The 18,566-nt window shown below is 43.2% G+C and overlaps 1 protein-coding gene across 26 annotated transcripts in view; it reads right to left on the bottom strand.

The window, feature by feature from the left end:
* The window catches only part of eya4 (EYA transcriptional coactivator and phosphatase 4), a 680,435-nt gene that overhangs the window by 176,947 nt on the left and 484,922 nt on the right, over window positions 1-18,566 (bottom strand). For all 26 annotated transcript variants that reach the window (XM_043686452.2, XM_043686590.2, XM_043686599.2 and 23 more), the window contains one exon: window positions 11,713-11,837. In XM_043686452.2, the coding sequence (XP_043542387.1) occupies window positions 11,713-11,837 (125 nt within the window). The remainder of the gene's footprint in view (window positions 1-11,712; window positions 11,838-18,566) is intronic.

The raw sequence follows: 18,566 nt of genomic DNA, 5'->3' as shown, positions 1-18,566 counted from the left end.
CAGACAATGAGGGACACCAGTTCAACTAGGACAACACATCCATCCTGGCACAGGCTAAATAAAGACATGCACGGGAATTCCTAGAGGCCTAGCATTCAAACCGGAACTCCATTTAAAAAACACATCGATTTGGACCCCATTTACCTACCTCTCAGAAAAAGAACTGGAGGTGATATCTCCGACCACAACAGACCAAGACACATAAATAGAAAGCAGGACAGTACAATAGTGCTTCACTGGACGCTTACTGATGATGCTACCCAGCATGGCGACGAAGCATCTGAGAACGAACCTTCCAGCTCAGCGAGCAAACTTACAACTTGATAATATGTCACATAAAAGATCAACATTTTAATTGTGGAAATGTTTTCCGATGAATTAATAAATCTAATCTCATGGCTAAAAAGGGTAGTATATATTTCTCATTATTGAAACGGTAGCCTAATATAATAACAACGTGTACATATTTAATCTTTTCCCATTACATCTCAGAGATCAGCTGAGATGTCAGTTCTGAGGTCACTTTGTTTTTCTGGGAGTTTTACAGACTCTTGCTTGCAATCAAACTGCCTAATCATTTTATAGATTCTTGACTCTATTTACATAGCTGATCTGAACAGTCTGTGTGAAAACTTAGAGAATTTAACGGGGTCCTGGCTGAAATCCAACTGCCAAACTATTGTACAAATGGACTATGCAGCTGGTTTCAAGTTTATATACTATAAAGAGGTGTTCTGCTATTCAATGGTTTTCAACTGTTAAAGTATAGTTTATTATGTTCATAAAGTAGACAATGGGTAAGGTGGCAGAGATTTGGGAGTGGAAAGCTTGTTGTAATAGCAGCCCAGAGGGTGACAAAGCTAAATTAGCTTAAAAGTATTCACTAAACCCTAAAGGCCAATTTAAAGACAGCCTGGAGTAGGTTACTTTGACATGGAGATGAGTGGAGATTATGACATTTCTCTGATTTTTCAGGTTATCTAGGTATGTGTTTTTTTTAGGTGTTGCAGTTTTAAAGCTAACTGAGTTCTGAACTTGGTTCAGGCAGCACACATGCCATATGACCCCAGACAGTTAGGCCAGGAAATGTTCTTGGAAGCCATTGATAGTTCAATGTAACTGACAGTGGGGTGAAAGAAGTCAACAGGCAACATTTGCTTTACTAAGCTGAGGAAAGGCAAAACTTAGAGAAATTCAGCGACAGCTTAGTGAGGCTAGTGCTTTGATAAAAGCTGAAGTTGTGTCAAACTCTTGGGAGCAGTCTCAAGACTCCTGGCGAATGTTGTCTCAGGAAAAAGGTACTGAAATACCAAGATGTGAGCAGTCATTGAGGCAGTCCAAGTTGGAGAGACTTTGTATGAGGCTGTTTCCAAGGCTATATATTCTAAAAAGAAGAATTGGAATCCCTTGTAAAGGTGATACAGTTTGGAGATGTTTTCTCAACTACACTGTCGCTAACATCTGGCCAGGATCTGTCTTGACTGCATCGACTGTTTAAAGTTCAGTCAATGTAGGGGAGAAGGAAATATTCAACCATTGTTTGTTAATCCAAAGTTACTCATTTTATATCTGAGTGTAAGAATCTAAGTTGTACACATGGTGTATACAAATTCAAACTGCAAATTTAGAATTATTGTCTTATATGCTCAGTACAGTATATCGTTTTAGCCATGATCACCTATGTGTGTGTATTTTGAGGTGCATTTAATAAAGACTTATTTTTTAGGAATTTCTATGCAACCTAGGAATCCTGACACTTATTTTTTAAGCTTTGGTTCTTCCACACATTTCATTCTTTAAAAGATTATGGTCAATTAAGTCAGATCACTGCCAAGCTTGTCCACGTTCCCATAACACTATATAAATGCTGTAGCGACAAGAGTAGGTCAGAGGATGGAATCTTGCAGTGAGTAACTTACTGTCTGACCACCCCCCCACCCCCGCCAAAACCTGCCAACAATCTACATGGCACATCAGGAGAGTGATAGAATAAGGCTCTCAGGATCTGATAGGATTGATAATCAATGTTAACAGTCAAATCCCAAAGATGTAGATGCAGTGCTACAAGAAGTGCACCAATGACCTCCATAAATACATTTCAAATGTCTTATCCCACTGATTGCACAACAAACTTCATATACTGCTCAACGTATCAACATTCATTACTTACTGCTGCAAGCCTTAGCTTCATTTTGGAAGCTTTTGCACATGCTATTAGCTATTTAAATACAAGCTACATCTCCCATATTACACTACATCAGTGATAGCCTTACTTCTCACTTGCATTACAAGACAGTATAATACTGGACGCACAGGATCTGGGAGACAATGTGCCTGCATGTCCTCACCCCTATGGAAGAGACACTTCTGTCCATCACCAAAGCGACAATGGCGCAGGGGTAGGTAGTTATTGAGATGATAGCAGCAAGGCTGCCTCCTGCACACCCCACCCTCTCCCCCCCTTCAGATACGAACCTTGGTGGCAATGTTAGCCTTAGAGAGTGTGGGGGCAGAATCTGGTGAGCATCTCACTGTGATAGCTCCACAGCTGGGCAAGGAGAAACTCTCCAGGTCGCTAGCACTCAGGGACCATCTCAACCCCAGGCAGGACAGGACCGTGTAGTGTTGAGCATCAGGGATGTCACTACACAGCAAGGAACAGGAGCAAAAGGCAGGGCACATGGGGGAGAATGACCCTCATTGCCCAGAAGCTGCAGCAGTGCAGACAGTCATGTGGGCAGCTCCAGCACCCTCAGGGTCAACTGGAGAAGTGAGCACATCAGCATCCCATCGCCTCAGCCACTGGCCCTCAGGACACAAATGATGGGACAGGGAGAGGGGAACCCAGTGAGCAGTCGAGTGTATCCTGCTCCCATGGAGACATGGCGCAGCCAGGAGGCATGCTGCTGGAGGACAGACGACACCCAGATCCTTTAGAGATTTCCTCTCAGACATTCATGAGCTGGCAGAGCTCCTTCATCTCCAACCTATGGAAATTCATGCTGAGGGCGGGGCACTTGCATTTGTAAGAAAACCTCTCAGCAATCGAGGCAAGATGGTCTCTCAGGTTACCTAACCGAACTTCCAGGGCTGACAGACTCCATTTGCAAGCAGGTTCCCTTCACCCAAGCTACGGAGCTAAGGAGGACACTATGACACAGTGGCAGACAGAGGAGGAAGAGTTATTGACGGCTCTTTTGGTGGCATGTGTGACCAAGTAATCTACATTATTTGGTACATTTTTAAGAATTGCACCGTTTGGACTCATTCTTGGTTGTTGTTTATTTGTGTCAGCACAATGCATAACTTAATGGCCACATGAGATATTTGTATTGAGAACCTGCTGCAGCTTATGGAAGCAAGGGGCATGTAGGGGTCAATAGGTCCTGTTGTCACCATCGTCCCTCATCCTACAACATCACTGTTCTTTCCCTGGCCTATGTGTTCAGGGGATTGCTGTCAATGTGCAGGGGAACCTCGCTTATCCGAATGAGATGGGCAGGTACAATTTTGTTTGTATAATTGATTATACGGCTAATTGATTCATGCCTCTCCTCTGAGGCTTGGAGTTTCCTGAAGTTTCCTTTTCCCCGCTCTGCTTGTCTTGCTTCCTCTCTCTGTCTCAAGGTTTGTTTCTGAGCAGAGACACACACTTTGTGTAAGGGACCTGCAGTATTGCTGAGATCCACCCCACCTCCCTAGCCTCAAAGGGATTGACATAGCGAGCACTTGCTAAGTTCGCTCCCTGTTCAGGACACTAGGCAGCAGCACACCGTGCGCAATTCCCCTGCTCCCCACCCCCCACCTCAGCCCCCCTGCATCCACCTCCCCACCCACAACCCTGTCAAACCCCACCCCTGGCCCCCTCCACCGCCTCCCCCACACCCCCCTCCACCGTCCGCTCCAACCCCACCCATCCAAACCCGCCCCAACCTGTTTGCCCCCCCTCGTATAGGGGAATGTTGGAGAGATCATCTGATACTCGTGGTTCCTCTGTAGATGGTCAGTGCTCCCTGTGGCAGGGAGGAGCCCAGCAAATAGGGAGCTGATACATCAGGATTGCTAGGGATCCCACAGGTTTCTGTACATGATAGTGGGTTTGTGCGTACTCATGTCTCCCTTTTAAAGGGAGTTTCAAAGTAACAGTATGTGCTCTTTGGTCACCGGCTTGCGGCCTTTGCCTCCATGTGTCGTTGACCTGTGAAGAGCTGTCAACCCTGTCAAAATGTGTTTTATGGATGAGATTGCTTTTCTCCATTGAATGTAGAGTACAACATAGAACAATAAGTAATAGCATTTTTTTTCTGCTCTGTGCTTAGGTACTAGATGAGTAGGTGGGTAGGTAAAGTGGGAAAATGGAGTACTGAAAGCATACACTAAATCTACCTAGGGGTATGCAACCTCCTCAACTCTTCCTGAGTCTCCTGGCCCAATGAGAAGTCTGGGCTTCCATATCTCCTGCTGCTAGGCAACGGACCCATGAATTAGTGTCCATGCAGTGGGTTCCTATTCAGCTTGCACGTAGGTCAAATAGACAGTTCACAATGTCAATCCGTGCACAGTCTTGTGTGGGATTGTCCAGCCTCACAGGAGGTTAGAATAGAGGCAGACAGGGCCTAGATATATCAACAGCGAACAGCAAACTGGTCTCTTGACTAAGCTCCTGGTGCTCACCATCTTTACTAAGGCAGAGCTGAAGGTGACAGTGTTACTCGTTCCCATGCAGAGGGGGGTAACTATTTACAGCCTCATTAACAGCATTTAAAAGAAGACACTTTCAGTTGGACTTCAGTTTCCTGAAACACTAGGAGGCATTTTACGTGTCTGGTGGCTGACACCAGTCAAGTTGAGTGCTTCTCCCTGCTTGGGAGCCAGTCATAGGCCACCCTGTTGAAGGCTTACCCCCACTCAAACAGATTAGATTACTTACAGTGTGGAAACAGGCCCTTTGGCCCAACAAGTCCACACCGACCCACTGAAGCGCAAACCATCCAGACCCATTCCCCTACATTTACCCTTTCACCTAACACTACGGGCAATTTAGCCTCGCCAATTCATCTAACCTGCACATTTTTGGATTGTGGGAGGAAACCAGAGCACCTGGAGGAAACCCACGCAGACATGGGGAGAATGTGCAAACTCCACACAGAGAGGCAGGAATTGAACCCATGTGTCTGGCGCTGTGAGGCAGCAGTGCTAACCACTGTGCCACCGTGTCGCCCAACAGAGATGGCCTAACCTTTTTAGAAAGTTTTGTGAGACGGCAGCTCCATGATGAAACCCCTTTTCTCAGTAACCTTAACATCCATTGTGGGCCAGTGCTGCTCTCAAGCTGTAATGCAAGGCTTCTGATTCCCTCCTAGCTTTAAGAGCAAAACCACTGCCTTTAATTAGATTGGGAAGTGGTGAAAATGCCAAGGATTGACTCTTTCTACTTCAGGTCAGGATTAAGACTTGGAAACAGTCTTAATACTGTTTCCTGCTCATGGAGGGAAAATTCAGCTCCAAGTGTTAGCACAAGCAGCATGGCTTTTAGTGGAAGTGATGGTACATGACTTTGGAGGATGACCTTGAGCAACTCTGAGCCTAGATGGCCAACTCGAGATGGTCTGACAATGGTCTGAACTAGCCGGCTGAAAGGGCACAGCAAGGTGAGATGACAAGTACTGCATTTCAGAGAGGGGATAGCACATTCATCAGCTTGGCACAAGCTCCTCTTCCCAGAGCAGTGCCTCAGTAATACTGATTGATTCCTGAATTGCTGTGACACTCTGCAAAATGAGAACTGGTATCTGCTTCCATCAGGGCAGCGGTCTAAGCTTCTATGGCAGCACCCAGACATTGAGTGGTTTATGCCTGTGCTGCAATGAGCACGGAGTCATTGGCTCGTAGATGTTGCATAAATTGTGGTCAACTCCACAAGGTTGTTAATAGAGTTAGCTGCCTCTTCCCACGCTCTAAGTTGGGAACTTGGTATCCAGGTTGTGTGAGCGTGGTTAGTGCCAGGCTGTTGCATTCTCTTTGACATCACATAAAGTCTTTCTGGCAGGTTTGTCAATGCCATAAGCATTCAGTGTATACCCATCACCCTTTGTCTGTAGCTTGGCCCTCTGAAGTATTCATCTGTGTCTTCTGCAGCAGGGTTCATGGTTGATCCTTCCTCAGAGTGAATTTGCACCTGCACCTGCTTCCTGCCCTGACCATTCAGTACTGGTGTCTCGACATGTTCTACCCACTTCACATACATCATATGTGAGCTGGTGACTGCGAGAGTGATGCTGGTGTTTTGTCATTATAATCGGTACCATGACACCTTTCCACGACTGCCTGATCAGGCTGCACTTCTACAAATCTCAAAGGCAAAAGGTATAAGGTTAAAACTGGATGGGTGAGTGGTTGAATTGGTCTTGGGGCATTGTCCATGGTGGAGGAGACAGAGGCCATGTTTACATCAACTGAAGCTTGTAAATCAGAAGAGAGTTGGGATGAAATTTGGAAAGTGGAATGCATTGAGGAAGAATAGGGAGATACCATCACCTACGGTTTCGGGCCACAGCCTCAATATGGCTGCTCCAATGATAACCAGCAGGGTCCCCTCTGAAAGGGATTTGCATGTCAGGAAGTTAGTCCCTTTTCTGATTGTGAACCAGTGCAGCAACAAGGAGAGAAGTCCATCAGTGAATCTGATGCAGTCTGTGTGAGTGAATGTGGCAATCATGGTTACACATCTAGCAAAGCATTCAATCTGTGAGATATTATATGTGCTTGCAACAGTGCTAAACCTTTGAGGGTTAGGTGCAGCTATGAGTGTTAATTAAGAGTCCTGACAGAGAGACAGATTGTAGGTGAGTGGTGTGTTGTGATGCATGAGCTGGGGTTAGCTTGAAATTGTTGGGGTAAGGCATTTGAAGATGAATTCACTGACCTCGATCACTCATGTGAGGTCAGTGAGTGTTTCTGTGGCACTTCATCATGGCTTGTCTCTTTGGTTTCTACAGCCATAACTACCTAGTGTCACTGCATTCCGAGAATCAGACTGAAGGGACTTCTGATCCTGTGCAGATGGAGAACTGTTCTCTTTCTCTGCATGTTTCCCACTAAGGTTTCCAATGCATTGTTTAAAAACATTGGAGCATTTGTGGCATTTTTCTCTATTGTAATAAGTTGTACAATGACCTCCATAATGCATCTCCTCTTTAGGTTTGCAGGCTAACCATAACTGGTGCTAGCATGTCACATTTTTGAACCATCTGCTGAGGTTTGTAGTTGCTCAGCATGATGGTTACTGTTGACTACACACTCTGACATTATGACATTACGCTGCCTCTGTTTGTGGAGCCTGACCATTTTTGCTTCTCTTCTCTCTTATTCATCAATGATGATCCACAACTTTTCTCCAGTTCAATGTATGAAAGACAAAAGCCATCTTCTTTGCCCCTCTGCCACCAATTTCCAGCATTAATTCCATGCCCATTCCCTTTTATTTTGAAAGAAAAGTCTGAGCCTGCATTTGTCAGCAGAGGATCCCAGCTATCTTCCATTTTGACTGATGTCCAGTAAAGTTACATTGGGTGAGGCTGTACAGGCTACTGGCCCTCTAAAGAGAGTTGGCAGCTGGACATGTCACTTGTTCAGACTCGTTCCTCTGATTCTGGTGCTTTCTGTATCTCCTTTGCTTTTATCTCACCATTGGCAGCTGTGATGTCAGTAAGCTAGACCATACGGTCTTGACTTGCCTTCCCAAAGTGCTCTGGTTTTCTACTTCAATCTTCTCATTTAATGTTCTCTTTAACATACATTTGCTTGCCTATTTTGCCACCCCTACCAATATCTCCTTTAGGTTAGTGTACTATTTTGACTGAAAGGTTGAAAGGTGGTAGGTGTGAATGTGGATTTGATGTTAAAGTAAGTTCCGCCATGATCATGCTAAAGCATGGAGCAGATTCTCAGAGTTGAATGGTCTGCTGCAGCTCCTATTTATCCATAGGTCAGCAACCCTTTCTCTGAAAACCATAGGACCAACTGCTTTTCAGATGAAGGATACTTTCGGATTTCAGGACACACTTACCTTACCCTCTAAGATCTTTTACTCATCATTTTACAACTGAAAGCCAATTATTCATTTAACTCTTGGATTTGTTATACCCTGGTCTGTTGGGAATAATGGATTCACATTATTTTTATCAAATACTGATGGTATTGGTAAGCATTTTCCTATTAACTCTCCACTCATTACTTTTCATCTCCATTTGTTGCTACACTTCCCACTTACGTCCATTTGGGTCTGTTTGAGCCCTTTGGAAAATAAAAACTTCCCTTGTTGCAAAAGGGTCCTCTAAGTGCATTTGGGAAAAAAAAGGCTTTTAGATCTGACGGGGCAAGCAGAGATTTTGCAGCATGTCTACAGATCTGTGCGGTCTATTTTCAATAAAAGACCTTCGGTTTCTTGACCTTTTCGGTTTTTGGACATGTGGATAAAGGATGCCCAACTTGTGTTCGTAAACCTTTGTAAAATGTCTTTGGCTTTTTAAAAAAAAAATCATTATGGGATGTAAGCATCACTGGCTAGGCCAGTATTTATTGCCCATCCCTCTGCCCTTGAGGAAGTGGTGGTGAGCTGCCTTCTTGAACTTCTACAGTCCATTTGGTGTAGGTACGTCCATAATGCTGTTAGGGAGACAATTCCAGTGACCCAGTAACACTGGAAAAACAGTGATATATTTCTAAGTCAGGATATTCAGTGGCTTGAGAGGGAAGTTGCAGGTGGTGGTATTCCCATGCATCCCTTGCCCTTCTAGATAACTGAATTTATGAGGTCACTTTCTGAGGAACCTTGGTACATTTCTGCACTGAAGGTGCAATGTAAATATGAATTCTTGTTAATGTCACGCTGATCTTCCATTTTGAGGCTAAATGTCATGTATAAGGTCCTTTACCCTCTGACTGTCCACTTCCATTGAAATACTGAAAGAACTTCTCATTGCTGTACATTGTGTCTGCAGCTGCGCTCTTATTTTAGGTCTTTCTTTACCTCTTTAACGTGTTACTATATGTTCAAATACTTTTCCAAATGAACCACATCTTTTTTCTCCCTGCAAGGATTATAGATGCTGTCGATTCTCACTTCATATTTGATCTGTTTATTGATCTTTTATGGTGGAAGTTCTTTTAGTCAGAAAGTGTTTTCTATTTTTAGTTATGTGCATGTCCTGCAGGCTCGATACCACACATTTAAAGATGTTCTGTATGTTCTTTACTGTGGCAAAACTGAACAGCTTCACAGGTCAATTTGCCTCTGATTGTGCCTGAATTTTCTAAATTTGTTCTTTTAATGTTATCTATTTGGCTGTTATCACAGCTATTTCTGAATCTCAAATTCTGTTCAATTTATTCATTCTGTAGTCACATTTGGTCAGGATTGCCAGACTTTTGCGTGGTTTTAATACTGAGTTGAGATGAACACTACCTCTTGTAATGTTCTGGGGCACCTAACAGTCCTGTGGCTCATTTACATCTGACTTGTGACTCCTTGGATCTCCCAACTTATACTGAGTTATCCACTATAATAACTTCTCTTACTTTTTGAAAAAAAAGTTTCTTCGTAAATCAAACTCTCTTTCTTAGTGAACTATAGGTTACCCCTAGCATCATTGTGGACTGTTTCAAGTTAGTGATGGCTTTGTTTTTCGCCTGCAGCAATCTGTTCTGTATTTTCCTACATTCTACTGGAACACCAATTTTACATCACAGATGCATAGCAATACATCTTGCAGTCTGTCTGCTTTATACTTTTAAACTATTTTCAGATCTGAAATTAAAGCAGCAAAGCCATACTGTCCAATCTTCATAGCAGAAGAAGCACAAAGTTAGGAAACAAACCATCCAAAATCATCACAGAAAATCACGAGGAATGTTTCTACACGAATTGTGGTTTACCTCGGCTAGCTCAGGTCAGAGTCACCACACCAAAGTTAATCTAAAATTAAACTGTTTACTTCACCCATTCCATGTTAAAAAAGTTAATCCTTCTTGTTCTTTTGTCTATAAAAACAACTTATCATTAATGAGGACAATTCTGAGGTGAAAGACTACAATGCAAAATATTTTCCAATGTAGGAACACTGTCCTTCAACTGCAGAGAGCAGGTGGCTGGATTTCCCAGTTTTGAAATGTGATAGAACAAAAGTGGAATGGTGGAACAGTAATAGAAAGATGGCCTACACACTAATATTCCACTTCCATTCCTGACTCTCACGATTTTCCTGAGGTTGGTGGGACAGTAGGGTTGGAGGTCAGAAAGTTGCCACCATAGTTGTCAGTGACATGTCTTGAACAAGTGATGAGGGAAGCTCATTAGGAGCTGACCTTCTGACCTCCCAGGATGATCACTGGAGTGGCTGACCTTCAGAGGTTCTCTGAGGATGGCCAATTGCAACTTGGCAGCAATGCTGAAACAGTTTCACTTATTGCCATAAAAGTGAATGTTTGTACTAAAAATGTACTGAACAGTAATAAAAAAAATTAGTAACCAACCTTCCCAAACCTTATAGCAATATAACCTTATATTTGGCTTGTCCGCTTTGAACATGTTGATCCTCTATTAACATTCTTTATTAATACCATTCATGGGTGGCAGCAGTAACAATGGCTGACTATTCAGGTTGGAACATTCCCCATGTCCCAGAACTTCCACATCACTAATTGGATAGAATGCCCTTCCCTGGGATCACTTTGGAGTAGTCTTCTTGAAAATTGTGTTTCATGGCATGCTGGAGATAAGGTGATCTGAAATCAAACCCACCTCTTGATTCCCAGTTCCAAATGGAGAAATCTGGCCCTGGGAGTTTATTTGAGCAAAATAAAATGGAGTGAAGTTCCAACTCCAATGTGAAGGGGTTTGACTGCCTTTTACCTAGAGTCTATCCACCAAAGGACCCTAGAATAAAAGTCTCACACAGAGTCCCAAGTGAATGTATAACTGGAAATACAAGAATGCTCTGTTATTTAAGGAAGTTAAGGGGGTTGCAGTACTTCAACTTGGTCAAACTTCAAAACTTGGCTAATTATTCTTAATTTACATCAATGATGTAATGCAGTTCATATCAAACTTTTCAGTACCATTATTTTTCACTTATGTGTAAACAAGCACAAATTTAAACAGATATTTAATCATAGGAAAAATATTAAAGTCACATGTGATGAACATCCTATAGAAGGCAACATCACTGTTATTACCTACCTTTAACTTCTGTGATGAATACCAGGGTACACTTTCAAATATGCAATTTTATTTTACAGCTGTAATCTTTCAAGCGTAAGGACCTGTATATATACTACCAACAGAAATATGCGTTGTGGCAGCATATTTCAAAAGAATAAATGGTCCTGCTTTAGAAAGGAAATAAAAGGCTAACTCAGAACTGATACTTTCTTATCATTATGATTATTTCCATAATTATTTATGAGCATGTACCAGATTAATTGGTACTACTTGTGATCTGTGCCCAGTTTCAAAGTTGAAAATGTTTCTGCTTTTTAGTCTGAGCTATATGTAAAGACAGACGTGTCTGCACAGAGGCATGCCTATAAATTTCCTCCTTTATCATTAACACGCTGAAGTAAAGAATAAACATCAAAGAACTTTCAAAAACAGCCATAAAGAATATGAACAAAAGCAGTAAGTATGGAAAAATAACATTTCCTATCACTTACCCGCTGTTCCATTTGATATAATTGAGGTGTTACTCAGGTTGGCCTTGTCCAGTTTTGAGCCAGCAGAAACATCACTACTGCTCACTCGATTATGCGGACTTGCTAGGTCCTGCATTTCCATAGACCTGTCAGGACATGAAAATTTCTTTCATCACAATTATAAGTAAAATATTCAATGTACAGGAATATAGTTTTTGAGTAGCTCCGAACACTTCAAAAAACTTATGTTACCATTATTACATTGTGATTTAAAGACTGTAAAATGATCACTTTGGGGTTAATTTGCACAATCTTTATGTAACTTAGTTCACTTGTTTCAAAACAGAAAAAACCCCAATTTTTATCGCGCATTAACCTTTACTGACGTGGTTGTGCATATTAGGACCTTGCTAAGGCACCACTTTGTTGCCCAAAATACATCTTATGCTCCTTTTATTGTATCACATTTCATTCATGCTGTAGCTGTAACAAAATCCTAGAGCAGTGCTTTCAAACGAAAGCATTGATTTCTACTCAAAATTACGTCACACTGGCATGTGCCATGTCCTTGAGAAGAGACAATTTACTCATCTGAAGTCAAGATAGAGTTTTTGCACTATAAATGACCAACCTTTCCAACTAATGTTCTTTAGAAATCAGCTCAATTTTCAGAAGCCTGGAAATAATTAAAAAGCCTTAATCCTTTTCTTTAAAAATAGTCATAATTAAGTAGTACATATATTTTAATTATAAAACTAATTTAAAAATCCACTTAATAACAATTAAAAACACTGAAGTACACTTTAAAATATTAAATGATTTCCAGAAGTTTATCTTTTGGTGCATTTGATTTTTCAGGAGTCAGGAATACAGGTATAACATATGTAAAGAACAAGAAAGCTCTATGCATTCTCCAGTCTTGTTTAACCAAGTGTGCAGGGATAAAAGGGGATTCATAACTAACTGACATCTTTGCAAATTTTCATTGCCTTTGTGTAAATGACAGAAAACAAACTCTCGTGACTGGAGAAAGATGGGATGGTTGGCTGGAATCCAATGCCAAATGGTTTCATTTGGTTCAAATTTTCCCAGTACCTTGGAAAGGACACAACTCAAATTACTCTTGCAAGGTCATCTTCTGCACAAATTATACAAGGGCTTACTGAGAATTAAAATGAAATTTTACATACTGAATTCTTAGTTTTGCTTCCATGTAAGCTGTTGATGACACCTCACATCACTGTAGGGAGAGTAGACAACCCTTGCAAAGCCATGGGAGCACCCCACCTGTTGCTCTCTGGCAAGAGAAGAAAATGTACTCACCTCTCATTGAAGAGAGCCACAGTGACCTCCCTTAGGCAACAGGGTATGGAACCCTGGGAGATCTTGCAAAAACTGCCTTCCTCAGTTTGGAAACAGACTGCCATCTCAAAGCTCATGGTGATGATCACCAGCATAGCTACTGGTGATGAAGCTACTGTGTTCTGAGGCTGCAGTCATTGGCAGATTTCAGCGAGTGCCTCATTAACGAAGCAGAAGTGTTTGCCACACATTTTCCTGTTGAGTTCCAAATGGGATATTGGATCCATGAGCATACAAGGTGGGTAAGGCTTCCTCCTGTGATCCCTATGCATGTCTCCGCTTCCAACCATGAGCAGCTTATCTTGCTGTGTGCCACCTCTGCTCATTCTTCCCATCATGCTCCTGGCCAAAGCAGGTGAACCTGCTGCATTCATCTTCAGGAGAAAGTGGTTTGAGGCATACGGGTCAAAGTCATTCCGCACTGGCCATGACTCTTCCTGTCGACATCAGTAACTTAAGAAATGCTTGAAACCAGGAAACACTTCCACAACGCAGCAAGAGCCAGAGGTATCAATTGGCAGCTAAGCTGAAAGTAGCCAGCGATTCATGTAAACATCACCTGTGGGCACGTGCCTCTTGTTGTTGCATGCACCTTCAGTTGTGTGAAGTTAGTAGTGAATGTTAGCTAAAGCACTTTGTTTCAAACCGGCAGCAAAGTCATCAAATTGGTGTCATATGCTGATTGATATCACAATCTCTGCATACTTCTGGCAGACACTGCCCACATGTGCTAATGTTGTCAACAAAACGGCACCTGGAATGGCTGGATGTGTGCAGAAATTCCTTGGATCCCATATTGGAGGCCAAGACGTTGGGTGCTATGGAGCTAAATTGTATAACAATGATCTCTCATTTGTCCCTTCTAGGAAAGAGGGAAATTGAGATTTGCTACAGCATGTAAAATGGGGCAACTAATTAAATGACCAAATGTTCCTCCAGCCAGTGGAGTAGGTGAAAATAGTACCTACGACTGAGGAAGAAGCCAGATCAAGCAGGAAATATCAGCCTTGGACAGGATTCCCAGGTTTTCTGATTAATCCATTACTGCAGAAATACAAGCCAGAAGATCAACTTCATGGCAACCAACAGCAGCAAGGGATTGGTACAATCATTGTGAATGGCTATTATTGGTGCAATCAGTATAATCTCCAACACCCAAACTACGGCTACACAGTACAACATGAGGTTTAACAACTCATAGGATTGGCCAAGGTAATTGTTATCTCTGCACATCGTGTAACATCTTAACTGGATATAAAGAAACCCTCACTATTCAAAGGAAATACTCTAATCAATAATGTACTTTGTTAGTTTCATACTAAATTCGAGTCTAAACTTACATTGCTCATTAGAATTACAGGGATTATAGGGACGCTGAATGGAGAAATTTTAAGATATCTAGAAGCTGACAACTTTATAGTTACATGTTAAAAAGAAATGCGAATGCCAAGCAGGTTTCTCAATAATGCATTGTCTCTTTAAGAAGGAGACATAGAACATAGAACATAGAAGAATACAGCGCAGTACAGGCCCTTTGGCCCTCGATGTTGCGCCGATCCAAGCCCACCTAACCTACACTAGCCCACTATCCTCCATATGCCTATCCAATGCCCGCTTAAATGCCCATAAAGAGGGAGAGTCCACCACTGCTACTGGCAGGGCATTCCATGAACTCACGACTCGCTGAGTAAAGAACCTACCCCTAACATCTGTCCTATACCTACCACCCCTTAATTTAAAGCTATGCCCCCTCGTAATAGCTGACTCCATACGTGGAAAAAGGTTCTCATGGTCAACCCTATCTAGAACCCTAATCATCTTGTACACCTCTATCAAGTCACCCCTAAACCTTCTTTTCTCCAATGAAAACAACCCCAAGTGCCTCAGCCTTTCCTCATACGATCTTCCTACCATACCAGGCAACATCCTGGTAAACCTCCTCTGCACCCGTTCCAGTGCCTCCACATCCTTCCTATAGTATGGCGACCAAAACTGCACACAATACTCCAGATGCGGCCGCACCAGAGTCTTATACAACTGCAACATGACCTCAGGACTCCGGAACTCAATTCCTCTACCAATAAAAGCCAGTACGCCATATGCCTTCTTCACCGCACTATTTACCTGGGTGGCAACTTTCAAAGATCTGTGTACGTCTGCAAAAACAAAACAACTGACTGGAGGAGGAGCAGCAATTTAAAAAGCTTTGACTGCACACATGAATAATGAATTTCAGAATAGCAGGACAGGATACAGCGAAAGGGAACGTATAAGTAAGTGCCAATATCAGGATCAAGATGGGATGTTCAGCAAGGGCAGTAAATCCATGGGAACATCACCACCTAGAATTCCCCCTTCAAATCATACACCTTCTTGTATATCACTGATCCTTTAAATTTTATTTTAAATAATTTCAGCACTTCTATTCCGCTTGACAAAGTGCTCAACCTTACGTTTCTCCACATTATATTCCATCTGCCCAGTTTTTGCCTACTCCCTTAACCTATCTATATTCCTCTCCATGTTTTGTGCCACCCTCATCACGTCTTCCCATCTATTTTTGTGCATTCTACAAACTTGACTGTGACTGTAGTGTATTCACTTCTGTCATTCAAGTTACTGATAATAATTGTGGCTCCAAAACTGATTTCTGTTGCACTTTACTAGCTACAGGTCGCCATCCTGAAAATGCCTCCTTTACACCAACATTCTGTCTTCAATTAGCCAATCTTCTGTACATCTATACTACTCCAACATTGTTATTTTATTAAGTAGCTTTATGTTCGGTACCTATTGGAAATTACATCTACTGTTTCCCCTTTTTCAATTCTGCTTAATTCCTCAAAGAATTCTCGTAAGTTTGTCAGGTTTGATTGCATGATTTCCTTTTCATGAAGCTATGTTGACTCTGCTTGATTATAATATGTATTTCTAAATAGAAATTTCTATTTCGAAAAGACTCAAACATTTTACCCTATCACAGATATTAAGCAAACTGGCCCATAATTATCTGTTTTTAGTCTATCTCTTTTTGTGAGAAAGGGGCTTACATTGGCAATTTTCCAATCCACTGTGACTTTTCCAGAGCCTAAGGACTTGTGGAAGATTACTATCAGCATGCTTACTATTTGAGTAGCTACTAATGATAAAGTGGGGTAGATTCCAAGGCATGATTTTACAAATTGTGGTTGAATGCAATTCTGCTGCTGCTGATGGCCCAACGTGCCTCATGAACAAATAGTTTTGCATTGTTAGATCTGTTCAATGCCTGTCCTATTTAGCTTGATGGTCCTGCTTTACAATATGACGGATGGTATCCTCACAAAGACAGGACTTTGTCTCCATATCGACTACGTGGTGATCACTCCTGCCAATACTGTCTTGGAAGAATGCATCTGTGACAGCTAGATTGACAAGACAAGATCAAGGAGATTTTTCACTCTTGTTTTCCCGCCAGACAGACTACATGCAGAGAGGATGTTTTCTCAGAGTCTACAGTGACATTGCCAGTTATGTAGAGGAGTTGATCTTCCGTAATTACACCGGCACCACTCCCCACCTCTTCCTCCGCTACATTGATGACTGCATTGGCGCCACCTCGTGCTCCCGCGAGGAGGTTGAGCAATTCATCAACTTCACCAACACATTCCACCCTGACCTGAAACTTACCTGGACCATCTCTGACACCTCCCACCCCTTCCTGGACCTCTCCATCTCCTATAATGATGACTGACTTGACACTGACATTTTTTACAAACCCACCAACTCCCACAGCTACCTGGATTACACCTCTTCCCACCCTACCTCTTGCAAAAATGCCATCCCGTATTCCCAATTCCTCCGCCTCCGCCGGATCTGCTCCCAGGAGGAGCAGTTGCACCACAGAACACACCAGATGCCCTCCTTCTTTAGAGACCGCAATTTCCCTTCCCACATGGTTAAAGATGCCCTCCAACGCATCTCCTCTACATCCCGCACCTCCGCCCTCAGACCCCACCCCTCCAACCGTAACAAGGACAGAACGCCCCTGGTGCTCACCTTCCACCCTACCAACCTTTGCAAAAACCAAATCATCCGCCGACATTTCCGCCACCTCCAAAAAGACCCCACCACCAGTGATATATTTCCCTCCCCACCCCTTCCCGCCTTCCGCAAAGACCGTTCCCTCCGTGACTACCTGGTCAGGTCCACACCCCCCTACAACCCACCCTCCCATCCTGGCACTTTCCCCTGCCACCGCAGGAACTGTAAAAACTGCGCCCACACCTCCTCCCTCACCTCTATCCAAGGCCCTAAAGGAGCCTTCCACATCCATCAAAGTTTTACTTGCACATCCACTAATATCATTTATTGTATCCGTTGCTCCCGATGCAGTCTCCTCTACATTGGGGAGACTGAGCGCCTCCTAGCAGAGCGCTTTAGGGAACATCTCCGGGACACCCGCACCAATCAACCACACCGCCCCGTGGCCCAACATTTCAACTCCCCCTCCCACTCTGCCGAGAACATGGAGGTCCTGGGCCTCCTTCGCCGCCGCTCCCTCACCACCAGATGCCTGGAGGAAGAACGCCTCATCTTCCACCTCGGAACACTTCAACCCCAGGGCATCAATGTGGACTTCAACCGTTTCCTCATTTCCCCTTCCCCCACCTCACCCTAGTTCTAAACTTCCAGCTTAGCACTGTCCCCATGACTTGTCTGGACTTGGCCTACCTGCCTATCTCCTTTTCCACCTATCCACTCCACCCTCTCCTCCCTGACCTATCACCTTCATCCCCTCTCCCACTCACCCATTGTACTCTATGCTACTTTCTCCCCACACCCACCCTCCTCTAGCTTATCTCTCCACGCTTCAGGCTCACTGCCTTTATGCTGTGGTTCTGTTTGCCGAGCTGGAAGTTTTTGTTGCAAACGTTTCGTCTCCTGTCTAGGTGACATCCTCAGTGCTTGGGAGCCTCCTGTGAAGCGCTTCTGTGGTGTTTCCTCCGGCATTTATAGTGGCCTGTCCCTGCCGCTTCCGGTTGTCAGTTTCAGCTGTCCGCTGTAGTGGCCGGTATATTGGATTCAGGTCGATGTGTTTGTTGATGGAATTTGTGGATGAGTGCCATGCTTCTAGGAATTCCCTGGCTGTTCTTTGTTTGGCTTGCCCTATAATGGTAGTGTTGTCCCATTATATTAATACGTTGATGACACCTTTGTAATCATTAAAAACACGGAAATAGAGAAAACACACCGGATCATCAACTCCACACTCACAGGAATCCGATTCACGAGAGAGGAAGAAAAGGACAACCAACTCCCATTCCTAGACGTGATGGTACAGAGAACACCAAACGGAGAATTCACCACAAAGGTACACAGGAAAGCCATACACACAGACCAAGTCCTGAACTACGAAAGCAACCACCCCAATACACACAAATGAAGTTGCATCAAGACACTATTCAAAAGGTCCACAACACACTGCAGCACACCAGAACTGCAAAAAGAGGAAGAGGAACACCTATACAAGG

Source organism: Chiloscyllium plagiosum, unplaced genomic scaffold, assembly GCF_037043375.1.
Source record: "Chiloscyllium plagiosum isolate Xiang-an unplaced genomic scaffold, Cpla_swu_hap1 HiC_scaffold_3, whole genome shotgun sequence".
NCBI lineage: Eukaryota > Metazoa > Chordata > Chondrichthyes > Orectolobiformes > Hemiscylliidae > Chiloscyllium > Chiloscyllium plagiosum.
This window is presented reverse-complemented; position numbering and strand designations above follow the sequence as displayed.